Genomic DNA, 26,484 nt, shown 5'->3' on the forward strand with positions numbered 1-26,484 from the left:
TTAAACCATCCGTCCATCCATTCATCCATCCATCCCTTACACCTGCTTATCCTTGCCGGGTCTCATCAGGGCTGGTACCTATCTTCATGATCATTGTGGATGTCCTGGTCCATCCATTGCAAGTTATAGTGAATTATATCAGATATTTTTCCTGTTCCTTAAAGACTTACAATGAAGATAAAAGAGGCAGACTTCAGGAAAGTCTAAAGCAGGGATGCCCAAAGTCGGTCCTTGTGGTGGTAGCAACGACCTTTTCAGCATGTCAATGTTCTTCTTAGGCCTTCTAATGAGCGATCATTTGATCCAGGTGTTTTAAAACTTGAGATCCAGCCTAAAAGTGCTTAGAACTGCCTATTTTAAAAGCTGAACACCAAGTGTAGCTTATATTCATCACTACCCTCAGTGGAAACCCTCTTGGCACATCTGCAGAAGCTAACAAACGGCAGCATTGTGCCCAGGAGTTTCAGCTTCGTATTTTTCACATTGCGATATTTAAGGAGTGCACATGTTGTTTTCAAACTTTAGTACTCTCTCAGTAGTTGGTACTGAAGGGAGATGACTTTGTTCTGGATTAGTTGGAGGAACACTAAGAAAACCCAATATGTTATAACATCATGATGGTTTGTGGAATTAGCTCAGTGTCATACTGGATATCTGGGTTTGAATCGATCTGAGCGTTATCAAGCAAAGACCTTACTTCTAACATTTGAACGGCAGTTACTCATATCTGACACAAGATTTGGACTAACAACATATCTGACAAACCCTGTTTCAGGTTAGTCTTTATGTGTGCTAACTTCAAAACTAACGTGAGAGTTTAAATTTCGGTCAAAAATACATCTTAGTCTAGGGTAAAAATCAAAACCTGGACTTTATCCAAGTTTTGATTTGTTTAATTTGATTTTAAAAGATAACCTAATTTCCCACTTTACACTGAAGTTCGAAATATGGTATCACGCACACACATGATCTGTTGGTTCAAATTTATACTAGGAATTTTCAAAGTTTCTCTAACTTACTATGAACTACCAACATCTTAGAAGAAGTAGCTAAAAAACAGAAAATTTGAACATGCAGTAAGGGTCATTACAACTACAAGACTCAAAATTGCTTTTTTAAAACAACAGATTGAATAATGTTGTTGGCTAGAGTCAAAGTAAATTAATTAGGTTAACAATTGATGCAAAGATATAGGTTTATCTAGGTTTTACATTTATTTATATTGACAACCATACTGTCAAAGGAGAAGAGAATGATAAATGATCAACTTTTAACTTCATATGTACTCCAGAGTCATTACTCTTTAAATCCCAATGAATTCAGGTGGATTTTGTTGTTGGGAAGAGTTTTGTGAGACATTTACTGACTATTCAGGGTTGAGTAATGAAAAAATGGACAAATGTTACATTGTTTACTCTATTGACAAACTGAAGCCATGTTAATATGTATAAATTGAGGAACTGAAGGGGTTCGAGCAATGAAACACATTGTTCTCAAAATGTCTTTTTGACCTCTGCACAATAAATTATGACATTCATGCAATATAAATACATTGTAAAAACATAAAAAGTGTTGTTAAAACGTGTCACACAGTATGTATATAGTAATAATGTGATATAGTATTGTAAAGAATGTGAATATATTGTCAGTAAAATGAAATTCTCAGGTTTTAATGTGATATAGTTCTAGTTTGTTTGGTTTGCGTGTCAGCTCTTTGTCTCCACTCCCTACACCAGTTGTGTTGGTTTGCTGGAGCAGAAACAATGTGCCTCAAGAAGTGGACTTAAGAGATCACAAAGGATTCAGAAAAAAGCAATTTGTATGCAAATGTAGTACAAAATGAATTCCTGAGGAAAAAAATGGTGTAAATTAACCACATAATATACCAACTTAACCAGCTATTGCACTACTTGTTGATGGAAGCAACATGTTAAAATTATTTCAACTTCACAGTTACACAGTAACTGTGATAGTCAATGACAGCTGTTATGAATGCATAAATGAGTGAAGGAATCAGTATAGTTGATCAAACCCATTGGGGGAACTCGACAGACTTATGTTATCACCTATGCTGTTATATGTCGGAAGATAACATACATCTATAATTTGCTGCAGTGTTTCACCAAAATAGAACAAACCTAATTTCTTCAATATCATTTGCAACAATATGTTATAATAATCAGTTGTTTCCTCTGTATTTAATAAGCACTACTGTCAGTAGTGTGATCCTACTCAGGTGCCAAATTAATTTGTAAAATCAAAAACACATGCACTTGTTTTCCTGCACTCTGGAAATACGAACATACAGCTCTACAGATTTACATCTATGCGTTGACTGAGATTTAGATAATCTCCCAGTCACTTGGATTTCACCCGTAGAATTACTACTGGGCCAAACAGTGAACAGAAGGAGAAGCAGAGAACGATGCTTCCACGTATGGAAATACCCAATTTTTTCCTCTTGCACTGTGAACTCACAAAACATGTGCAAAGCTGTTATCAACAAAAAAAAATTGGACAAGTTTTAAATTATACAACTTTAAATTTAAGGCATTCTATCTCAACAATTTAACATCTCCAGAAGTATATAAATGAAGTATGTACAGAAGATACTACATAAGGTTTCAGAGTGGAATGAGAAAGTTTTTTGGTGTAATCTCAGGGGTCAGGCAGGGTTCCATTTCATGACTGTTCTTGTTCCCAATGACTTCAATCCTAATACACATGGATGCAGGAAGTTCATCCTAGGAATAAGCGAAGCAGCTTAGCTTTTACCTTGGCCGTGTGACAAGTAACAGACACAAAACTAGATATAGATTGTAGAATCGGAAAGGCGGTAACAGTGCTACAACAGGAGCTCCTTATATGAAGTCTCAGCCACTACCCTTTGCAAAGCTGTGCCTGTGGAACTCTATTGTCCTGTCAGCTGCAATTTATGCCTGTGACACTTGACAAAGTACATAACTAATAAATAATTGAGAAAGATTTTTTTTCGTTTCACTGATGAAGAATGTAAAGATTTAGTTTGACAGGATAAGTATTGCGACATGCTAATCATTGCCTTCAAATATTGCGAAGGCAAACAACAGAGACAGACCCGAGAACACAGGCACCTTCCGAGAACAACCAAAGAAATGTCTCAAAGCTTGTGGAGCCACACAAGATGTGAAGAAATGGAGAACTGAAAGATGTTTGCAATTCAGCAAACAAGGACTTATGTCTAGGTACGTCCACAAGAACTTTGGAGATACTCACTCTGGAGGTGTTTAACACTTTTAGTTCAGCTTTGCCTTATTTTTTGTGCAAATGGTGCTAAATCTTTGAACAGCTGGTAAAAATGTGCAATTATTTGACTACTTTATTTCTTGCATCTGTTTCTAGTTGCATTTTGAAGCTCAATACACAACTTGGGATACAGTCCAACAGCAAGAAATGTGAACTCTTGTGAATTTTTTCTCAGTTTTACAATATTAATCATAACTATTTTCAGATTTATTTTACTTTTATTTACATATTTACATAAGGTTGCTTTTCTGGACAATGGAAGCCAAAGTAAAATTTGATTGAAAAGGTGTCCAAACGTTTGACTGTTGTCGGTTTTATACTGATATATGAACCAGCCTTTATCTGGAGATTTATGTTTTAACTTGAAGTTCTTATTTGCATTGAAAAAAACTTGGAACGTTGATATTTGGCACATTCACATTAACTTGACAAAAAAAAAAAAGTCTGTTGCTTATGAGTTGCCAGCATGTCAGCATACAAACTATGAGGTGAAATGATGCATTGTAATTGTTCAGGCACCCCGCATGAGACAAAAAAATGTGCTATTTTGGGATATGTGTGACTTCTAGCATTGAATGTTTCAGATAGAAGTGGAAAACCAAATAGCTAACTCATCTAGTCAAAACAGGATTTTATGCCAGAGAAGCTAATAGTGGAAAATTATTTTTAAAATAAGAGAGTGATCAATGGAGGCACTTACGGATCACAGCAAGGCGCACACACACAAATAATTACTGTGTGTGGCTGGCCTCTCTGCAAACATGGCCTCCTTATTGACAGCTTTGTGACTCTTATGAGACAAACACACACACACACACACACACGCACGCATTCATTCAATCATTTAACACAGAAGAATAGGCAATTACATCACAAAATTAAGTTAACAGTTTTTGTATGAGGAACATATCAAAAGCCTGACTGCAAGAGCATTGTGGGAGGGAAAAAATGGCAGAAGGATAAAGACAGAAAACGAATCAAGTGAGAAAGAAGAACGGCATACAGCAGAGGAGAGAACAGAGGTGAGAAGAGTTAAGGTAAAATAATTAGCGGGACTAACATGGCGTTACTGGTAGCTGTGGTGGAAACGTCAGCCGAAGAGATAACTCCGCACTTGGCACATTTGAGCGTCATATTGTACAGTGGCACTGTCATCTGACTGCAAAGTCAAATTAACACGCTGTAACATACACAAACAGATACAAATGCTCCTACACGTAGACTCACACAAACAGGTGCGCAAAAGAGCACACGCGCAGGACACTACAGACACACACACACGCACACATTGAGTCACAGCGTTCTCGAACAGTCTCTCTCTCAGGGCTACAGACCTGCATGAGGTTTTGTGTCTCAGTGTGTGTAGATGTGAGTCTCAAAGGGACTGGGTAAGTGGGACAGGTCATGCCCCATAATGGATGTTTTTCTTTTTTTTGTTTATCAAAATAAATAAATAGGTAAATAAATAAAACATTATGTGATTTCTTTTTCTATAAGATGCCAGTATATTGGTAATGTATTATCAACTCATCCAGCATGTACCTCTCTGTTGCTTTGATTCTGGTTGTATCCTTAATAAACTTTAATTCAAACGCTTCCAATAAACCCATCCAAAATCAAACCACAAAACAATCCTGACAGCTCATCTACTTCATCACAAACTACACATTTCCTCTGTTAAACTTAAGGTTTAAAAAATAACTGTATTCATTCGCACTGTTGGCAAAACCAGCTCCAATCCAAGTTAGCTGCTTAGACAGTGAAGCCCCAGTAATACTTTAGAACCCCTTTAAGAAAGGCATAGAACTGATCATGTTAATAGTTCAAATGTCAAATATACACTAATATTCATTAATATGCACAGATGGAAACCATCTTAGAACTGCCACAGAAGCTAACATCTACAGCAGAAATCAAACTAATTTTCATTTTGGGCCATATCAAAATTATAAATTTCTTCAAAGGGTCGGTCTGCATTGATGAAATTTGTTAAACTGCTAAAATATGAATAAATGTCATATTTTACCATTTTTAGCATGATTGAAGAAGTAAACCTCAGCAGCCTCGAGAGCATTATAAAGAGCTGTGAGTTTATGATCTAAGGTTTTCTCATTTCCACTGTTGGGGGTTCAGGCAATCAGAGGCAAGAAAAATAAATATGTCTCCTGGATTCACTGCTAGTGCCAGCCAGTAGTGTTTCAAGAAGCATCGTGCTACAGCTTCCCAAGCTTAATTTTCTTTTGAATATTCTAGATGCACTGTGGATCTAGAATATATGGATTATGAAAAAATATGCAAGTAGGCAGACTTTCCACAAATAACTTGAAGTTACAATCAACAGAAAAATCTGGAAATACGAGAATTTGCCAGTGACCCTAAAATGTTCACTGATAATGCCACATTCAATCAAACTTTTTGTTGTTGATGTGTGACAGAGTCAAAAGTTAGTAAAGGAGGAAAGAGGTCACATCAAGTAAAGATTTAATGACAGAAGTATAGCAGATCACCGTGGAGTGACATATGATTGCCTGACTGCTCAACAACTGCAACTTTACACACATGCTGCATTGTCAAGCAATATCATTTCCATAATAGGTGCGCTGTGTGATGTTACATCTTCTGCACAAGTATGTCATTTCAAGAGCGCATATTGCTCACACTGGAGTCTGATGGCAGTTGCCACCGTAAATTAGAATGTAAACTACCAGAGAAAAAGAAAAAAATGGATCTCCGCTAAAAATTATATTGGGTTAAATTTTAATCTGATGACCGTGGCTATGCTCTTTATGTTTTAATCATTAAAACATAAAGAGCATAGCCACGGTCATCAGTCAGTCACATGTCCAGAATGTTATTAATTCTTACAGGTTTATGTAAAACCCAAGTATTTAATAATAATAATTAAAAAAAGAAATCACAATTGATTTTTGCTAGAAGTACTATTTCTAACTTAAGGACAAGTCATTTGTTAAACATACACCAGAGATAGTGCTATTAAAAAGCTATTTGAGCTTTTTAAACAATACAGTTTCTCTGAACTGAAGAGTAAACCAGCAAAAAGTGTCTGTTTGGTTGAGATTTAAGAAAACATGAGAGCTGATTACTTTGATATAGTATTTACTAATCCAAGCAGAGATCTTCATCTATACACATAAGATGACAATAAAAGAGAAGTTAGGCTAAACTAAATGGGAGGACAGCCTAAAAAACATCACTTGCTGCAACAGATGAATACAAAGTTTGTGGATGAAAGTGTTTAAGTTGTTTGTTGAGAATGAAACACATTCTACTTTTATTGTCTGGACATCTCATTTCATATTTAACTTGACAATGGATTTTGACTTCAATGTGCAAGCACAGAGAGAGCTGACCTCATGATGCAGATAGCGCTATGCACACAGTAGGTACACTGTAAAAAATGAACTTAGGGGGTTATCAGATTACCAAAAGAATATCATGTACTTTTAATTAAATAATTTTATGTTTCAAACAAAAACATGATACAATCATGTTGGATAAACAAAAATTCAACAACTTCATGTTTATGAAATTTAATCATGTTGAGATAACATGATTCAATCTAGTCAGATTCATTTCCCTCCGAAGAGGGTCTAGCGAGATCAGGGGATCACGAGAGATTATGCAACATAACTGTTTTGCGCCTGGTTAATGTTTTAGTTACACATTAAACTATAGATATGTGTTTTTCTCTGCAGGGCACTATTGGTATTTCAGAACTGCACTGAAACAGTTCTTAAATTTCTTTCAGCATTTAAGAAATGCACTGTAATAGTGCAGTTCTTTCTTTCAGCATTTAAGAACTGTAAAAAAAGTATTTTTTAAAAAACACTTTTTTTAAGAAAAGTCTGAATTAAAGTAATTAAATCATGGAAAGGATTTTCACACAATTAAATAACTTTCTTTCAGCATGAAGCGTGTTTGTTGAGCTAACTTAATTTTCATGAGTTGGATCAACTTAATAAGTACTGTGAAGGTATCACTGTAACATAAGTTGGTTACTCCAGTGTGCTGTGGTGGTGTAGGGGTTTAGCACACTGCACAGTTGGAGGCCTTAGTCCTCGACGCAGACGTTGCTGGTTCGACTCCCGGTCCTGGCAACCTTTGCCATGTCCTTACCCTGTCTGCCTACTGTCTCAAAAAAAAAAAATGAGCCACTAGTACTGCAAAAACTCTTTGGGTTGAAAAAAAAAAGTTGATTTCACCTAAATTGCCATTAATCTTAGTCAAGTAAATTATTTGGTCCAAAGCATTGCAAATTAGTTGGGCTGGCTCTTTTAAATTACATTGGGTCCAACTTTAGTAAATGAGTTGAATCAACCTTAATAAATTATATTGAGCCAACACATTTGCTTTAAATTGGAATATTCCAATTTAAAGCAATTTTGGCTGAATATATTAAGTTCAGCCAAAACTTAATAGAATAACTGTAATAAAATAAATTGAGCCAACTCATTTTATTTAAATTAGAATAACCATAATATATTAAGTTCAGCCAACTCTTTGATTTAGAATCAACCATAGAATAACTATAATAACATAAGTTGAGCCAACACAATTGCTTTACATTGGCATAATCTTAATAAATTAAGTAGACCTAACACATTTGCTTTAAATAGGAGTAACAGAATTACATGGTGCTGAAATAAAGGAGGAAAACCTTTCCATGATTTTTTTATGTTCATCCAAAGAGGTATTTTTTTCAGTGCATCATGAACCTCGGTAAAGACGTAAATTTGTCTTTAACACTATACAGTAAACATAATATAATAATAAGATGCATGAATGGATCTCTCAACAGACATCTGGTCTCATCAGATATATCATAAAGGTATAATTTTCACTACATATGAATACTTTCAATATATAATACAAAACAAAACGTCTGAAAACAGTGGTGCAAATTTGATCACTTTTCCGTTGGGAAATGTACGTTCATTTTTGACTCCATTTTTATTGATAAAATATTGGTAGACAACTTAAGGAAGAAAATAGATGGTTTTCTACAAAGATAACGGTCCAAAGCCAGCTGTTGAACAGGCGGCCAGCTGACAAAATGAACCACACAGTATACCAGGAGACTGAGGCTGATTAATTGAGAGTTAGCTGGGCAGTTAGCATTGTTTTCTGCCAATGTTTAGCCCTTGGATAACAGGATGGCTAATCCATAGCTGCAAGTAATCATACCGTATGTTAACCTGGGAGTACAACTCTGCTCTCTCTTGTTTTTAACTGGCTTCATAGAAATGTCTCTGAATCCAACTGGACATACCCTTGGTGACAAAGCGGTGTGTCTGCTGTAAAACTATGTCCTCATTCTGTGGAGCATACCTTAAATAGTGATGCATTGAAGGTTTTGGTAGAAGCTACCTCCACCAATAAGTTAATAAGGCACTTAGCCTTATTAACTTATTAAGAACATTCTGACCCAAGAGTGAAAAAAGCCAGTCTTCGTGCTGCCTGTGCATCAAGAAATGTAATATGTGAACTACTACCATTTTGCTGAATTCTTGGTTGTCTAGGATTTTTACCAGAAAGAAAGATGGTCTTCTATTAGTGGAACTTAAAAACCATGATGTCTATAATTTTGGCTTTATGCTCACATGACTGGATGGGAAAAGTCTCCTTTTTGGAGCTTATTGAAAATCTCCAAATATTTTTGGACAAATAGTAAGATTTTCAAGCATGAACTCAGACACACAGACACATTATAGCTGTTCGGAATGGCTGTGTAAGACTTGGTTGGTCTTATTAATAAAGTCCTGAAGTACTGTGCGATTTATTTAGATTCCATCCGCAAACATTTTTCAGTAATACTTCAGATTACATTTTACTTTAAGCTTGGGTGATCATCTAAAAGCTATGAAATTAGTCACAACAAAGCAAGTTAGAACTTGAATATATTTTTAGAAATTCATTAATTGAGTGGCTATACATGTATGAAACCCAAAGTATAGCACACCTATTTAAACATAAGTGTCAATCTTCATGTTTTAAAGAAGACAACCAAAGGAGAACTATCAAGTGAATAATCAATATATCATAAAACTATGCAGACCAGTAAAACAGTATCAGATTTATATCTGGGACATTCTTATTTACAATATATCAAATAAGACCATCAAATACCACATGAAATATTTCATTCACAACAACCATTCTGAACCAAAGTTGTATGGAAAAGAAAATATTAATTGTACTGCTCTACTGCTGTGAGTTATTGATAGGAAAATGTTAGCATTTCTCTAAAAGCACTAGAGACGTCATTAAGGCATAGGCAGTATTAGGTTCTAGCCAGCTAGCAGAAGGCAGGAAAACTGCAAGACCAGTGAAATAGTGGGGCGTATAGGCCGAAAATAATAGTGAGCCAATCAGTGATGCTTGCTAGAGGAATCAGCTTGTTTGGTAATAGGCAGGGCTGATAGCCTTAGAGAGGAAAGTTGGATGGGCAGATATTTTTACCCAATCACTGATGAGATGGGAGGGGGCTTCTGAGATTGATGTGTTCCTGATTGGAGAGCCCTGAGTGAGAGAGAGGGGATTCTGTGCAAACTCAAACATGACAATTCAGACAACAGAACGAATACAGTGAACAGAGAGATCATCGGAGAAAGCAAATACTTTTCAGAGAGAGAGAGTGAAACAAACAAAAACAATCATATGTACCAACAATGTTCATGGAGATGGAAAACAACCGGAAGAGTAAAGAGGATCAGGGTGCGAGAGAGTGCTAATAAATAACAAATTCCACTAAGGCAGCCTACAAATTCAAACAAAGATCCAACGTGATTTGGAGCTCAGTTTCATGTGTAATATGAACAAAATATATCTTATAATGTGCAGAAAATGTTTCCATAATAACCAACAGCACTGCTTTTACTTGCTCATGTAGACATGAAGCATGGCTGACTCAAGTATTTTGGGTGGAGGTAGCGTAAAGGCAGAATGTAGAACCTGGGCACCAAGTAGAACTAAGGCACAAAGAACTAAGGCACATAATTAGACACCAATGAATGTGTGCACATTTGTGCTTTCAGTCAAGTGGATGAGAGTTGTAGCGTAGAAGTGTTTTGACAAATCCCACAATCCCCCTTTAAAGATTACTGGGGTTTAAAGTGTGGGAAGGTGTTTCATGTGTTTGGCAAACCACTAAATCATGTGTTTGGCAAACCACTAAATCATGTGTTTGGCAAACCACTAAATTTACCATTCAAACCATTCTAAATTGGATCAAGTCATAGCTGAACAATTTGCCATGCCATCATATTTGAGAACACTCAGGAAAAAAGATGGTCTGCTTTTTTGGCAGCACTTTTCTTATCAAACAGACCATCTTTTTTCCTGAGTGTTCGCCATTGCTACATCACACTCTTGAAGGCAGCTAATCCCGGTTAGTTGGCCAATACAGGGCGGTGGGCCCATGTGTTGACAACTCAGAGGCTAAACAGCAACAGGCTGATTTCTACCCACAATGCCATCTGACTCATTTCAAAAAACAGACTGAGGAAAGCTATTTTCATTTTGTGAAAGAGGCTTAAAGGTGAAGTAGGTAATTTTTTTTTATTTTTATAAAAAACTGTTTTTTTTACATATTTGTTAAAAAAAACATCACTTTCTCCAGACAGTATAATAGGAGCCAGATAATCTGTCAAAATATCAAGCTACTCAACCTCCTCCCTGTGGCTCTAGTGCTATCAGCATAAATAAACTGCATGTTTAGAAACAACCAATCAGAGCCAAGAGGAGGATCTTAGTCAATAACTACAGTGCAGTGTTTCCCAACCCTGGTCCTCTACGCCCACTGCCCCGCATGTTTTAGGTGTTTCTTTGCTTCAGTCCAGGTGATTTCTATTGGCAGGTGTTTGTTGTACTGCAATCAGCTGAATCAAGCTGGGATAAAGCAAGGGAACATCTAAAACATGCAGGGCAGTGTGCCTTCAGGACCAGGGTTGGGAAACAATGCCCTACTGTACGCGCTGCTAACAGCCTCCCCTTAGATCTCTGCTAGGCTACAGCTCATTTCCTAGAGCTACCATGGCATGTAGGTTCAGGCTGGTTAGCCTGGCCACCCATAAAGGCGGATAAATAGGTTTTCTTTAATGAGAAGTTGGTGTTCCACCATTAACACATTGAGCAGTGTGTACCTGAGGATGATTGACAGTGGTAAGTCCCTCCTCCTGGCCCTGATTGATTGTTTCACTCAAGGAGCAGTGAATTTCTGCAGATGGCACTAGAGCCACAGGCAGAAGAGCTTGATTTTTTTCCACAAATTGTCTCATATTACAATGTTATGACATGGTAACAGTTTTAACAAATATGTAAAAAACATTTTTTTTCATAAAAGTTACATATTGGAAATTTAAAATGCTTTTTATCCAAGCTCACTTCCAGGCATGGCATGCCTGGAAGATGCACATCACATTTGATGTGGATCATATGGAACCAACTTGTTTCATATGTGTAGCATAAACACATATATATCACACAGAATTAAAAGAAACATAATGTTTCTTTCAGATGAAAAAGCTTCACCCCTGGTCAGCAACAGTGCAGTCAAATCACAGTCTCTCACTACTGTAAAACTGAGCTATTTACTGAGATGTATAAATGCAACTAAACCATTTTCAGAAACACAAGAGCAGATAGAGATAAGGAAGTAAAGCCAACACATAATTTGCTTTTACACCCTGATTCCCTTTACTGAAAAGAGAAAAAGAAGTAGGATTAAAAGAGGATGGATTTACAGAGCTTTTACATCAAGAGCAACACCTGCAAACAAAGAGCAGCTGGAGGAGAATGCAACACTTCAGAAACATAAAAGAAAGCAATGAGATGAGTCATCAATTTGCTCAGTTTGTGCAGGACCAATAACCAGACAGCCTTTGTTTTTTTTGGTCTAGTTCACTCAGAGGATTCCAACATCAGATTTAGCCATTTCAGTTGATCGTTATGTCAGAGCTGAAGCTGATAACAGCCACAATCCCCTCCATAAGCAGCCAGCCTGGTTATAGGTCACTGTGTAAAATGAATGTGTGGTTTAAGGCATACCCCGCCCTCTCCTTTAGTTTCATATCAGTAATGCCATCTTTGGAGACCAGTTTGTTAAAAACGAGAATCCCAATAACCATGTTAACCTGCCAAAGACAAGAGGCACAGGGTTAAAGCAGAGTAAAGGCACTTTTATTGCTTCAGAACATGCAGCACCACTGTAGTGAGGATGATGATGGTGGTGGTGTCTATAACGTAAAACATGCATAATGGCTCACAGAACAGACTCTAGGTAAGCTCACTGCTGGCTCTGAATTCTAAAAACTGAAACACATCTTATTAAATTTGAGTCACAGGCATTAAATTAAGCAAAACATGAGGAAAAAAAGAAATTAAAAACTGATTTTCAAGATTAAATAAAATTCATTCAGAACAGGAAGGATGAGAAGCAAACAGAAATCATACATAAAATATGAGTGAAATCAAAGGTGCTGGGAGTGATGGTGCATGGCTGATTAGACAAATACTTATTTCAGATTTGATGTATATAAACATTTCTACATGTAATCAGCTGATAATCAGAGTGAGCCAGGCTTTCAGTATGACTACAGAGTAACAGTCTGACAGGTTAAAAACAAACGGCTCCTCGTAGGAAGGAAGGGCTGAGCACTGAAGGAACTAAAACTATTCTGTTTATAGACGTCTGGTTTTGGTTGATCGTGAGAGTTTTAGAGGACCGTTAATATGTCAGTTTACCACAACAGAATGTTGCTGGCTAAGCTGAGGCCAACCCTTTTCTCTGTGAAATAGCAACTGTGAGAAGAGAAGCAGCTTTTCTTGCTGAGCTATTCTTGATGTCTGTTAGCTGGAACAGCTGCAAACAGCCTTATTAAACATTTTTCATGGACACTTGCATTCACAGCAGTAAGATTAGGACTGAATTAACCTAATTTATAGATTTTTTTTTTTTTTTTTACAATGATTTGACCTGTATTTATTTATTTTTAAATTATGTCCCTTCATCATAAAACATCTGACACACCCACAATGACTAAAGCAGGACAGAGCCACATAAATAATTTAGAAGGTTGCTCTTACTATGCTGGAAATTGGTAAGCATGCATGACAATGGTAACAATTTAGAACGGACTCCAGGGGACATAAATGGTGGCATCATAAGAGCTGGAATGGCTGCACCTGGACTAACTTTCACAACAGTGAGTGAAAGTCGCCAGAGACATACATTGCATAGCATTACCAACACTTGACAGGTTTTGTAGGATATAAACTATAAATAGGAACACAAAAAATGTAAGAATATTGAAAGACTAATGGAAAATCTATAATTGCTCCACATACTACCAACAACTTTGATTAATTGAAAAAAGTGATGTGTATGTTTTGCTATCCTCAGATGCCTCTGAGGATAGCAGAGGCATCCTCAGCAAGAAATTGTTAAAAATTATTTTCCCTAACTAAAAATGGCCTGTTATGAGACCTTAAAACGCTAGAAGTTGGGATTAATTTTGGCTTAGTCTTTACTATGACTTTAATTGCTCAACTACAATTATGACATAATTATTTAAAGATGTAAATTTGCAAGTAAGGGAGAAGCCCAGTACACTGTAACCTCATAATTATTAAGCAAGCAATTATTAAGCATTGTTAAGCAACAAATAAAAAAACAATGAACAAAAAAGTAGCAACAAAAGTAAACCTGTCAAAATAAATCACAATTTACATATTACATATATTGTGATGAATCACAAACAAGTAGTCTTGATAGGTATCCCAATCCAGGCCAAACAAAGAGGAACAACTCCAGTATTTGCTGCTGATGTGTTCTAATGTGTCTAATGAGGCATCCTGTGTGTCTGGTGATCTTCACTCCACTTAACTGTCAACGCCACCCTGTTGCTCTGGAGAACATTCTTTACATGGCAGCTGTTCATGTACCATTTATTCATATAGAGCCATTCAAGTACAAGGGAGCACAAAGTGCTTGTGTAAATTAACAAAACTCTTTAAGAATAAAAATATATTATAAAATATAGAATATTTTATAAATTATTCCAGAATAATTAAAAACTGAAATTTAACTCCAAATGTAATCTTCATTCTCTTTTTTTCAATCTCCCATCAGGGATCAGGCAAACAGTACATTAGTCAGATTCTTTGATCAAAAGCTGGATTAAACAAAGTTTCTGGTCCTGATCTAAAGGAGCAAGCACCTGATTCCAGAGCTGCATCCTGTCTGTCATGGTTTGTTCTGACTATGGGAACTCAGAGTTAGCAGGTGTCTGAAGAGCTGAGGGTCTTCATGGTTCGTACTTGAAAAGCAGCTCAGAAACAAATTTCAGCTAAAGAATCAGTAGCAGAATCTTTGAGGAAAACCAAAAGAAAAAAAATCCCCATGTCTCTAGGGGTTTCCGTACCACTGAGTCAACCTGAGGGATAAACTTAAGTCTAGCAGTTTTGAGAACATAAACAATCACTTATATTCTTTCTTCATTAAGCTGAAGGACATTTTGACCAATACACTCACTGATATTATGGGCACACACTACGGTGTCTGTAGACAGTTAGGTGGACACACAGAGGTATAAAGTTGTGTTAGTTTACACACGGTAATAGAGATAACAGTATGTTCCAAGCTAGGACAGACCATAAAGGTGTTATATAAAAGTGCCCAGAGAATGGATCATTGCGGAACCTCACAATTAATTTTTGTCTGCCTTGGATTTATAACTGTCAACTGACACAAAGTATCATTCTGTCTTGCTGATTTGATGTTCTACTGTAGTATCATTAGGGAACTGATTATGATAGGTTCCTCTCTATATCCTCTGAGGTTTTATATTTCAGGAATATTCTATAGATTTTTGTTGACTGCTTATTCCATTTGAAAATGAAATCATATTATTTATAAAATATGTATTTGATGGGAAATGTTAAACTGTGCAGTCAGTCATTATGTAATGTTACTAAGAATAGTTAGTATGCTGTAACTATGGTAACATTATAAAGCTCTCCACTTTAATAGGGAAGCTTTTATTATACCTTGCAGTTAAAGATTGAGAGCAATACCTCAGGTTTCAGAAAAAAGATTTTCATCAACCTATTTACATTTTACTCTTTGCTATACAAGGGTGCAAATACGTCTCTAGCAAAAATGTAGGACATCAACAACAGAACTCTAATTCATGGTGGTTAGGAACATATACATATTAACCATCATTAAACCAAGGGGTAAACCTTTTTTAAAAAGCTAAGGCTCAGACATGTATTCAGAGTTTACCATGAACAAACAAGTCTGACATCCAAATGCATACATGCATTTAGTGCAAACAGGAAACAACAATAGCAGAAAATACTGAAATTAATAGGGCAGATAAATAGAAAGGAAGACGTAAAGAAAGGCAATGACATGAAACAGTAAAAGGTTATAGAATGAAAAATGGGAAACATGGAAACTACGAGCAGCAAAGAAAGCAATTACTGAAATGTAGGACATTAAAACAAGAAAAGATAAAAAAAAAAAAAAAAACGAGAGCACAAATGAGTAATTAAGCAAAGGAAGGAAGGGTAAGAAATAAAAAAGAGGAAACATAATGGAGCAGGAAGCTGTAAAAGAAGCAAGAAAGACATAAAATCATGCAGACAGAGCAAATGCAAAAGGAAATTAAGAAATTAGGTGCTTTGCAATGTCCCAGCTTATTTTCTCTGAGCATTACAATATTCACAAAAAGTTTTAAAAATGATGAATTCCCCTCATTTCTTTAATTCTTATCTTAATGGAGCAGGAAGCTGTAAAAGAAGCTGAACTTAAACATTCTGAGCTGGAATTGATCAAAAGTTTTCTAGTTTCCAATTGCTTTGTTTGGAAATGCCTAAACCTCTCTCTTGTTTTCAGTCCAGTCCACCAACCTGATCATTTTCAAATTCATAAGGTATGTTTGTTACCAGTTAACTCTGTTCAACTCTTTCACCATTTACAACACAGGCCACCATTTACAGTATAGGCCTGTCGTGATAAACGATGAATCAATTAAATTAAAACTATTTATGACATTTTAACGGCTTTATCATCTCTTCCGGCCTTTTCCTCTTTCTGTTGATGAAACAGAATGAAAAAGGCTCAACTCTGCTGCTCTCCACTGACCCTCTCTTCCTCATTTCCTTAGTGTAATGCCCAGCGCACACTACACGATCTTAGAGCTGTCGGCCGATTGTCGGCCCATTTTCAAAACCTGAGAGATCACACATTAGCTGACAGAAATCCTAGGTATAACGGTGCCGCGTGGTGTCCAACAATGGGCACAAAATAAAGGCTACAAGTCCAGTTAACTAATTTTAAAACCAGGCATTAATCAATGCTTTACTACAATCTACCTGCAAGGCTGCAATGCATGTGGCGCTAGTGTCAGCATAACATCCTGACTGAATGAAAATCATTATAACCTATATATGTCACCTTAATGAAGAATGGCTGAAAAGTTACCGGGTTCATCAACTGCCGTAGTAATTTCGCTCCAACTCCTCCCCTCGTCATTTCTATATTCTTTGCACAAAATGTTTTATAAACATTAATTTTGTTTCCACATATCATCTCCAATGTCCGCTGGACTTCGGGTTGCGCAGTGTCAGCTGTTTGGGATTCCCCTCTGTAATTTCCCCTCAGAAAACCCAGAGGGAATCCGCACTTTCTGATTGGCTACTTGTCACATTCAGCAGGCTGAGTTAACGCTCCCAGTCGGGAAAAACCCCTGATCTAGATCTGAGCGGCCACAACGATCTACAGGATGATCACAAGCAATATTTTCCCCTTAGGACAATCTTAGAACGTTCAACAAACTAAAATTGTCATAAGGGGAAAATGTAGGTGTGAACTAAGGTGTAGTGTGAATTATTGCATCAGGTAGTCGGATGTGCCCATCTTCTCTATTTAAATCTAATGATGATTGAAGGGCAATATGGTATACAGACTTCATAATCTGCACTCTTTTGGTTGAATGCAGTATTTATTTACACTTTGGTGTTTTTGTTCAAGTACATCTTTGTTAATGGAGACTGAGAATCCATTTTATTTTTTTGTTTTTGGTTGGTTTGTTTATTTTATCAGTTCCAGTGTTGAATGTTCTTCTGAAAATAAAGTGTATCTAACTTTGGCAGGAAATCGCATGCACTATTATGTCATTTCCATTAAATCAGTGTACAAAGGTCTTCAAACAGTATTATTGTCTATCGCAATAGTTTTTTGAGATAATTAATCGCTCTCAAAATTTGTTATCGTGACATTCCTACATATGTATATATATATATATATATATATATATATATATATATATATATATATATAAATATATATATATATATATATTTCAGAATTACAGACTCTTTAAATGTCACTGTTATCTGTAATCCATTCATTTTGTTCTCGAACAAGCAAACCTTATTTAGCAGAACGGTAAGCTTTGTTTCATTTCGTCATTTTAATTGCTAAAATGGCTTTCCTTTTCCAACTGGAGTAATAAACTGAAACCAACTGCTTTTATATTCATGGATGATGGAATGCAAGTCTGTTTTTGACATATATTGGCTGCAGCTCCAGGTTAAAGGCTTCCTGTTGTCCCTTGTACAGATTTGAATTAGCTTTCACAATGAACCCTTGCTTTTTTAGGATAGTTATAACTTGATTATAACTTGATAGTTCCTTGCCATTCTCTTTTAGTTGAGCTTTAGTTGTACAAAACAAATGTTTCTGTACAATAACCTGAGAAGAATATTTTTTGTAGATATTTAGCATCATATTTCTGTGACCTGGAGCTGATGTTGGGAATGTATTATTTTCTGAAATATTCAACCAGCAATTAGGTTTAATATTTCTGAATTCTCACAGTAAAAATTGTTAAAGACCAGTCAGTATAGACAAAACAGTCTGTCAAAGAATTTCAGCCAAGATTTACCATCAGGACCAACATACAAACTGATGACTGGTGCTTAGCCAGTAAAAAGCTGCCAAGTCATATGTCCTGGAGAACTAGTGGCCAACACCATTTTTAAAGCGTGGAATCGTCCTTATTTCCATTTTAATGAAGCATTTAAGGAAAGATTGTGTTTAAATCCCTGACCAATAGCTTGCTATGGTAACTTTGTGCAAAAACTTGCATCCAAAGAAAATGCAGCATTCACTTTCATAGTGATAACATATTACATGGCAGTGACTATTGGGGGTGATGAACTTTGCTTTGATGCAGAAGCTTTGACAGTCATGAAACACATAAAAAGATAAGAAAAATACCAAGACTACAGCTGCAGCAGGTCCAACAAATGCATAGAGAAGGCCTCCTTCCAAAGACAGCCAGCAGCTTCCAGAGAGCAGCAGAAGATACGGAGGAGGAGAGACAGGTGATTGGAAAAAGTGATGTTTGGGTTGATGAAAGATGAGAGGGGCAGAAATATGGAAGGTTGGAATGAAAGGGATGTTGGCATGACAAGAAGGATGGAAGTAAAATATAGATGAAACAAAGGAAGAGAAAGGTTAATTATGCTGTAAACATAACCCTTGTCTCATGTGTAATAACCCAGCATTAAAATATGTATAGAGGAGGAAGTTCACACCATTAACCCATAAGAAAACATGCTCACTAGTTTGGTGTTCCGTATCCTTTTGCCTTGGTGAATCCCACTGAGATGGCTACAACAAGCGCTGGGAGACCTGGGAGGAAACAGTTGTTCACTCAGAGGACGTTAAACAGCCATGAAGAGCAGAACAAGAAGTAGCAGAACAAGAAGTAGGCAACAGTCGGAATCCCCACCCCAGCCAAGACATAAGAAGCGCTTCCGAATGATGCGGTTCCTGAGGCGACCGGTCACGGCCATGTATGACTGCCAGGCCTCAGTCAGAACCCAGCAGAATGACGACAGGAAGAAGAAATGAAGGAATGCTGCAATCAGGGTGCATAAAACCTGGAAGAAAAAAGAGAGACATAACACACTGAACATGCCTGCTAGGTTGCAGGGGTCAAATAATACGGCCTCTCATTAGATTTAACCTTGTTCCTTGTTTGGGTCTGTCCAATGAGAATAAGGGCATTGGAGGAGATGATGGAGAGGCAGAAGTTAATGAGGATGACTGAGCGCTCCGATCGAATGTACCTGCAGGAAGCAGAAAAAGAAGGAACACTTAGATCCAAAATCTAGAGCTCCAGTTTGAAGGTTTTTTTACACGCTATTAATGATTGATGATGGTGTGCAATGAGTTCCAGCTGCCAACTTATTGTGTCTCTTCAAGCATCTGAGTGCGTTGTTAACTTGGGAAATGAATACAAGTTGTTGGTCTTTCACTATAAAGGGTTGAAATGCAGGACCCTGCTATAGGAACTATTAAATCTACAATGCATGAACCTACTTTCAAGAGTTTCGCATCATGCATGTGACATCACATTAACAAGAAGCCATTCTATCTCTTCTACAGCCGTCATTCACAAGGGTGACATTAGGGAGACATTGCATGCAAGCCTTGACCCTTGCTTATTCATAATTACGCAGAAGGAATCTTTGAATTATGCATTCCCCAAAGGAGACATTGTGTCTGGCTGCCTGAGGGAGCCAGCCATGCTCAGCTCCAGACCAGAGCTGAGGTGTTCCAAACTAGCAAGAGCAAGCCACACATACAAACTGCAAACTGTTAGCCGAGCTGCTAACTCTACCCTGGTTTTCCCCACCAGCACTGCTATTAAAGAAATCACCCTCTGACCACAGAGCTAGGCTTCCCTCATTTATCAGATATTTCTTCATTTCTAAGGTTTATTCAGGTAGCTGAAAGGTATATCTAATAATGTGGCCAGTGAGAGCATTCATTTACTTAACCATTATTTTACCAGGAAGTTCCTTGATATAAAATCTCTTTTTAGAGGGAGAGATATAAATTTAATATTATAATTGTCTATGTATTATTACAAATTACACATATTATAAAATATTAGTGTGCAGTTTCAAAAAATGGTTTAATAAAACAAAATAAAAGCATTTACATGTCAACTTGTTGAGTCCCTGATCTGGTATTAACACTTGCATCATAACAGCAGTGTTGGTTTTTCATTGCAAGCATTAACTTACTTCCACACAGACACGTAGATGATGATGAGAAGCAGCAGTGTGAGCGAGGATACTCCACAGCCAACAATCAAGGTTACAGATGGGAGCTGCATCTTATCCATGTTCTGAAAGTAAGAGTGAAGAGAAAAATGTTAAAAAAGGGAAAATACAATATAATAAATCATAGTAGCGAAGCAGTGGCTTCGCTACTATGCTTGAAATGCTTGAAATTCCTTCCTGTGAACAGTCAGGGATTGTGTCAGGAAGAACACAAAACATCCGCCATCTCTGTTTGCCACGGCTGGGGACACTGTCGCGATGGCAGCAATGTGGACGGAGGTGTCGAGGACAACATTGATATAATAATCATAGTGTGTTTAGGGAATATTGTGAGAGAAAGGTTTAAATATCTGCAATCTTTGAGGTAGGCTTGTCAAAATAATTGATATTTGGTAAACATACAAAAATAATATTTAGAAATTTTTGTTGAAACCAATTTAAACTGAAATGTTCCTTCCTTCCACATTAGCACACAATTTAGAACAGCTGTTCCTCAGACATAAAGAAATTCTGACGCTCGCCATTTTAAACTTTTTTTAAAGTTTTTGTTGACTCTAATGGCCTTTATTTAATTGACAGGAAAGTGGGTAATGACATGCGGCAAAGATCACCAGGCCAGGAATCAAACCTGCGATGGCCGCGCTGAGGACTAATGCCTCCAAATATCGGTTGTGCTTAACCACTGTGCCACCACAGTACACCCCTGACCCTCGCCATCTTAACTTTTACTGTTCACACGTGTCGCCTTGCGCATGGACAGAAGCAATGTCTGTCTTCATCCTTCATTTCCTTTAGCTATCACCTAATGTTGTCTTTCAACATTAGGTGACAGGTGTGGTGACCTGCAGCACATGATCGAATGTGCTGCAGAGAGAACTTCAGATGGCACCCGGGGTGCAAATACTTTCTTACTATTACTTAAGTAAAAATGTTAATGTGGTACTTTTACTTTTACTAGAGAACATTTTTGTCTGTTTATTTGTACTTTTACTTAAATAAATTGGGTACTTTCTACACCACTGAACATGGGCAACTGCCCAGGGCAGCATCACGTGGGGACTGGACCCCTCTTCCATCAACTGGCAGATCTGAATGTGATAAGTGCCTAATGCAGCCCCCTCAGCCCCCTTTCAGTTCCCCTCCCATTTATTTATTTATTTTTTTTGTTTGTTTTATTTAAAGGTTTTCCAGCTCCAGCGATAAATGTTTCAAAATTAGTTTATTTACCCCTGAGAGGGTGTATTTGGACTGTTAGGTTGTTTTTAATGCTATCAGTTAACAATGGTCTCAAAATAACAATATCATTTATATCAATAATTTCTGGGACAATTAATCACCCAGCAAAATTTGTTATAGTGACTGGCCTAACCCCGGGCAACATAAAACAAACTGCTCTGTGGCATTTATATTCACACAACAGTGATGAAATGGAAAAGCTTGGTTTCTACTAGTGCCACGTAAATTAAATTTCCCCATTTTCCCCTTAGGTCCAGCAGAGAGGTGTGCAGTGCAGCAGGTTTCGCCCCAAGGTTGCATGTGGGCTTGAGCAGAATTTGATTTAGGGGCCCCTCTTCCTGCTAAGAACATCAGCACCACTAACATTTCAATATTGATTTGGTGGAATCAGGGAGAGAGGACCAAGTTTAATTGGCTAAGCTTAAAAGAGTAGTTTTCACTGTAGTTTTAGATGTATTTGTTGTTTATTTTTCTTTGTGAAGCCCTTTAAATAACCCTGTGATTGAAAAATGTTTTACCAAGGAGACAAAGCAGAAGCAGAGCTGATCCTCAGTTGGTCAAAAAAGACATTACTACAGGACATGCAGATGGGACAGTGGACATTGTTATTAATGCTGTTGACAAAGAATTGATAATTTGGCTTCTTTGTAAAATGGTTTTCTCTATTTGTTAGGCTGAGTCTCATTTCATCACCAACAGTTGTTTTATGACTCATCTTACTTTGAACATGGATTTTTTACAAAGATTTATTGGCCACATTATGCTGTATTTGTTTTTAACAAAAAAAAAAGTGCAGCTTGCCATTAGTAATGAGTAATTAGAGAGATGCTGAGTTTCTCTAATGAAACCTACAATCTGGCTCGTTTTCAGAACACTGGAACATTGGCTACTTCAGTCTGAGTACTGATGAATCAGTACTCTTAAACATACTCAGCTCCTATGAGGACATCTCTCTCTCTCCATTGGGTATAGATTTTTTTTCCCCAAATAGGATTGGTCTAGGTTTGTCACAATATTATTTTTTTTTTGCTGAACAATAAATTGTTCCAGAAGTTATTGTGACAAATGATATTGTCACAAGCAATAGCATTATTGTTTGGGACCATTTTCAAGCGCTAAGATGGTAATGGCATAAAAATGCAAGAACGCATTTTTGTAGATCAATAAACTTTAATTTCTAATGAACGTTTAACACTGGAATAGAAAGACATCCAAAATAAGTAAACACAGAAACAACTACATCCATCCATCCATTTTCTGTACACGGTTGTCCCTAATGGAGTTGGGAGGGGTGCTGGTGCCTATCTCCAGCGAATGTTTCAGGCGTGAGGTGGGGTACACCCTGAACAGCTCACCAGTCTGTCGCAGAGAAACAACAACTATAATGAATTATGTAAACAAACTCTATAAACAAAATTGTCCTTTAAAAAAAGGGCAAGTTGAGATCAAAGCAGCAGATTGAAAACCTTTGTCATCCAGTTTTTGGTAGAAAGGGAGAGAGAAAAGAGAAAAATGATAAATGATACAAATGGACTTTTTTGAGCTCGAATTAATCTATCATGCAATTAAATGATTTATTTCCACAGGCCTAGTTTGGAGTTAGTGTTAGCTGGTTGAAAGTACATTTTTCTACTGGATTATATGAAAGAAGAGCATGTCAGTTCACCATTAATAAAGTGATTAAAAACTCAGGCTGCATGATATTTTAAAAATATGTAATTGTAATACTGTGGTGAAAATTTCAATAAAGATTTTTGTGACTTTTATAATTTTACCATTAGTCATTGTTCCCGTCACTCTGAGCTTTTATATCTCAAGCCGCTAAATAAAGTTAGGTGAGAGCACTTAAGAGTCCATCCAAGAAGTCCTTTGTGATTGCCGTATTGCACACATTGTTGTTGCAATGGTGACAACAGCGATTTATTTAGTCCAACTTAAAGACTACTCAGTGAGCATGTCACACTCTGCAACCTTAAAATAAAAATGACCAAGGCTTGCAACAGTGTAGAAAATTAAGTTCATTCCACAAGTAATCTCATGAACCCAATCTGTAGCTGCTCATTCTAATGTTGTACTCTATCCCAGTGAGTAAAGTCAGGGTGAGGATGGGGGCAGCTGTAGTAATAAGATCTGCTGTTGTTCACAGGTGGAGGGCTGAAGGACGTGTCGGGACAGGGACAGGCAGGCAGCCATGCACCCCTTGTGTCCACCACCACCCCTCTAGCAGAAGATCAGGAGATAATTGGCTGAGTTTATAGTAGGCCTTGTATCTCAGTTTGATATGTGTGTGGTGGCCAAATTAATTAAATTCTTCTGATTAATCTACACTGCAGTGAGTTACTACTCTAAAAGCAAATGGGTGGAGGAAAGGTAGAGAGAGCAGTGGAATAGAAAGATGCCGGCAGAGACAGACACACTCTTAATTCCGCTCATCCAGCGCTGCCTGGCTGGTTGTCCAGAAGTAGGAGCATCAGCAACCACATTATTCTACAAAAGCAGAGACAGGCAAATGTTTAAATGGATTATAATAAGGCATACACTGTGCTGCCAAAAGTATGTGCTCACCTTTCTAGATCACTGAATTCAGGTGTTCCAGGCTTTCCATGACCACAAAGGTATAAAACCCAGCACCTCTGTATGCATTCTCTACTGATATTTGTTATAGAACTTGTCAGTCTTAGGGGCTCAGAGAAGTCTCACCCGGTACCATGACAAGATGTCTAGGTCTGTCACAGTAACAAATTTTGCTGAGTGATTAATTATCTTAAAAATGATTGCGATAAACGATAATATTGTTTGAAGACCATTTTAAACTGATGTTATGGTAATGACATAATAACGCAAGCACATATTGCCAAAAATAAATACACTTTATTTCAAGAAGAAATAAAGAGTTAACACTTAACACTAGAACTGGTAAACAAACAAAACAACCAAAAACAAAAATAAAATGGACTCTCAGTCTCTGTTAACAAAAACTGCACTTGAATAAAAACTAAACATAAAACCACAATGGAAATAAAAACTACATTCAACCAACAGGCTACAGGTTATGAAGTCTGTATACCAGGGGTGCCTAAAGTCGTTTTAGTTGTCTCCCTGGTAGTACCAACAACCTTTTCAGCATGTCAATGTTCTTCTTAGGCCTTCTAATGAGCCATCATTTGATCTAGGTGTGTTAAAACATGCAGGATGCCAGTCCTTGAGGACTGAAGTCTGTATACCAAGGGACTGGCATCCTGCTGTATACCATATTGTCCTTCAATAATTATCTAATCTAATTTAAAAAAAGAAGATGGGCATATCCAACTACCTGATGCAATAGTTCACTCCTCCCTTACACTAAGAAAGCAGAAAGGGATGGGTCAGTGGAGAGCACCAGAGTTGAGGCTTTTTTCATTCAGTGTCATCAACAGAAAGAGAAAAAGGCTGGAAGAAATGATAAAGCTGATAAATTAAAATGAGGTTGATCATTTTCATTTATCATGATTTATTGCTTATCCTGACAGGCCTAAGCCACCTGTGCAATAAGTAAGAAAAAATCTCCTCACCACTATTTATGCTACAGCAAATAGGTCAGCAGAAAGTGAGTAGAAGTTACTGCTCTTTCTGCAGAATTAATATTTACATATCTCCAAATTGTATATGGCCTTCAGATTAGCTCAAGAAGCTTGCATATATATAACTTTATTGAATGGGTTTAAATGGTTGAGCAGCAATATGCAAAGCTTTGGACACTGTGCTGTTCTCGAAAGGAATGAATCACACCTCTCTGTTTGGCTAATGGACGAGTTTGGGTCTTGCAGTTGACAAAATAAAAAAAACTGCACTGCACCACAATGAATCATGAGTAAATTACCATGCAATCACTGACAGAAAAAGTGAAGCACCGGCAAAAAACGGTCAGATTTGGGTGTTATTTGGTAAACCATTCATGTAAATATGGTTTGATTTTAGGTTTGCATGAGGGTGGGTGAGAGTGAAGAAGTCCAGTAGGAGCTATATTTGACATGTTATTAAAATCAGTTGAAACTGTGACTATTTCATAGTGAAATCAATTGGAGACCAGAGTTAGTTGATTTTAGCTGACAAGTATGCTGCATTTGCAAAAAAGCTGTCACTTACTGCACTTGTCGTGTCGCACTTGTGTGACAATGCTGTGACCGAAGTCTGCAACATAGTGATGTGACGTTCACAAATGAGACGCTCTTCTGAATCTTTACTACGAACGATAGGACTAGAGTCTCACTGAGAACCGTTTTTTTTGTTTATGTATTGCTCTGCGCACACTCCAGTAACTATAATTATTCTATTTTATCAAAACTAGAATGACTTCTATTATTCTATCATTTAATTTATTATTTTATTATTTAATCAATGATTTATTCAATGATTGAATATATTTATTTAATCATAGAATAGATCAAATACAAGAATGTAAGATCATACAGAACACTGATTATTTTCATCACCTGTCATGTTGGTAGACATTATAGCTTTGTGTGCTGCCTGGCTTCATGCAGCAGTAGGCAGGATGAGAAAGTCATGGTGTGCTCTTTCTTCTTGGTTACTTCTTGATTGTTGCTATTTAGTCAATTTTTATAATTGAGCGTTGTTGACCATTACCACATTGCCTTAATTGCTATGCTTAATGGTGCAGGCAGTGGTGGTTTCTGACAGGCAATATTGCCAATATTGCCCATATGGGCAACCACCCAGGGGAGGCATGAAACCTCTGTGGATTGTGGCACAGAGAGGGAAGCCATGCTGAACAAAGCCTTTGAATAGATAATGATA

At 37.1% G+C, this 26,484-nt stretch overlaps 1 protein-coding gene across 7 annotated transcripts in view; it reads right to left on the reverse strand.

Annotated features, from left to right (window-relative positions):
• The window catches only part of adgrb1a (adhesion G protein-coupled receptor B1a), a 163,097-nt gene that overhangs the window by 15,690 nt on the left and 120,923 nt on the right, over window positions 1-26,484 (reverse strand). For 3 of the 7 annotated variants that reach the window (XM_044116711.1, XM_044116706.1, XM_044116705.1), the window contains exons 19-25: window positions 20,413-20,516; window positions 19,347-19,449; window positions 19,110-19,260; window positions 18,940-19,009; window positions 18,593-18,659; window positions 12,352-12,437; window positions 4,346-4,444 (exon numbers count right to left, since the gene is read on the reverse strand). In XM_044116711.1, the coding sequence (XP_043972646.1) occupies window positions 4,346-4,444; window positions 12,352-12,437; window positions 18,593-18,659; window positions 18,940-19,009; window positions 19,110-19,260; window positions 19,347-19,449; window positions 20,413-20,516 (680 nt within the window). Of the gene's footprint in view, window positions 1-3,985; window positions 4,076-4,345; window positions 4,445-9,765; window positions 9,826-12,351; window positions 12,438-18,592; window positions 18,660-18,939; window positions 19,010-19,109; window positions 19,261-19,346; window positions 19,450-20,412; window positions 20,517-26,484 lie in introns of all 7 variants that reach the window. The other 4 variants (XM_044116712.1, XM_044116707.1, XM_044116709.1 and 1 more) reach the window with 3 other exon arrangements.

Source organism: Gambusia affinis, linkage group LG05 (assembly GCF_019740435.1).
Source record: "Gambusia affinis linkage group LG05, SWU_Gaff_1.0, whole genome shotgun sequence".
Taxonomy (NCBI): domain Eukaryota; kingdom Metazoa; phylum Chordata; class Actinopteri; order Cyprinodontiformes; family Poeciliidae; genus Gambusia; species Gambusia affinis.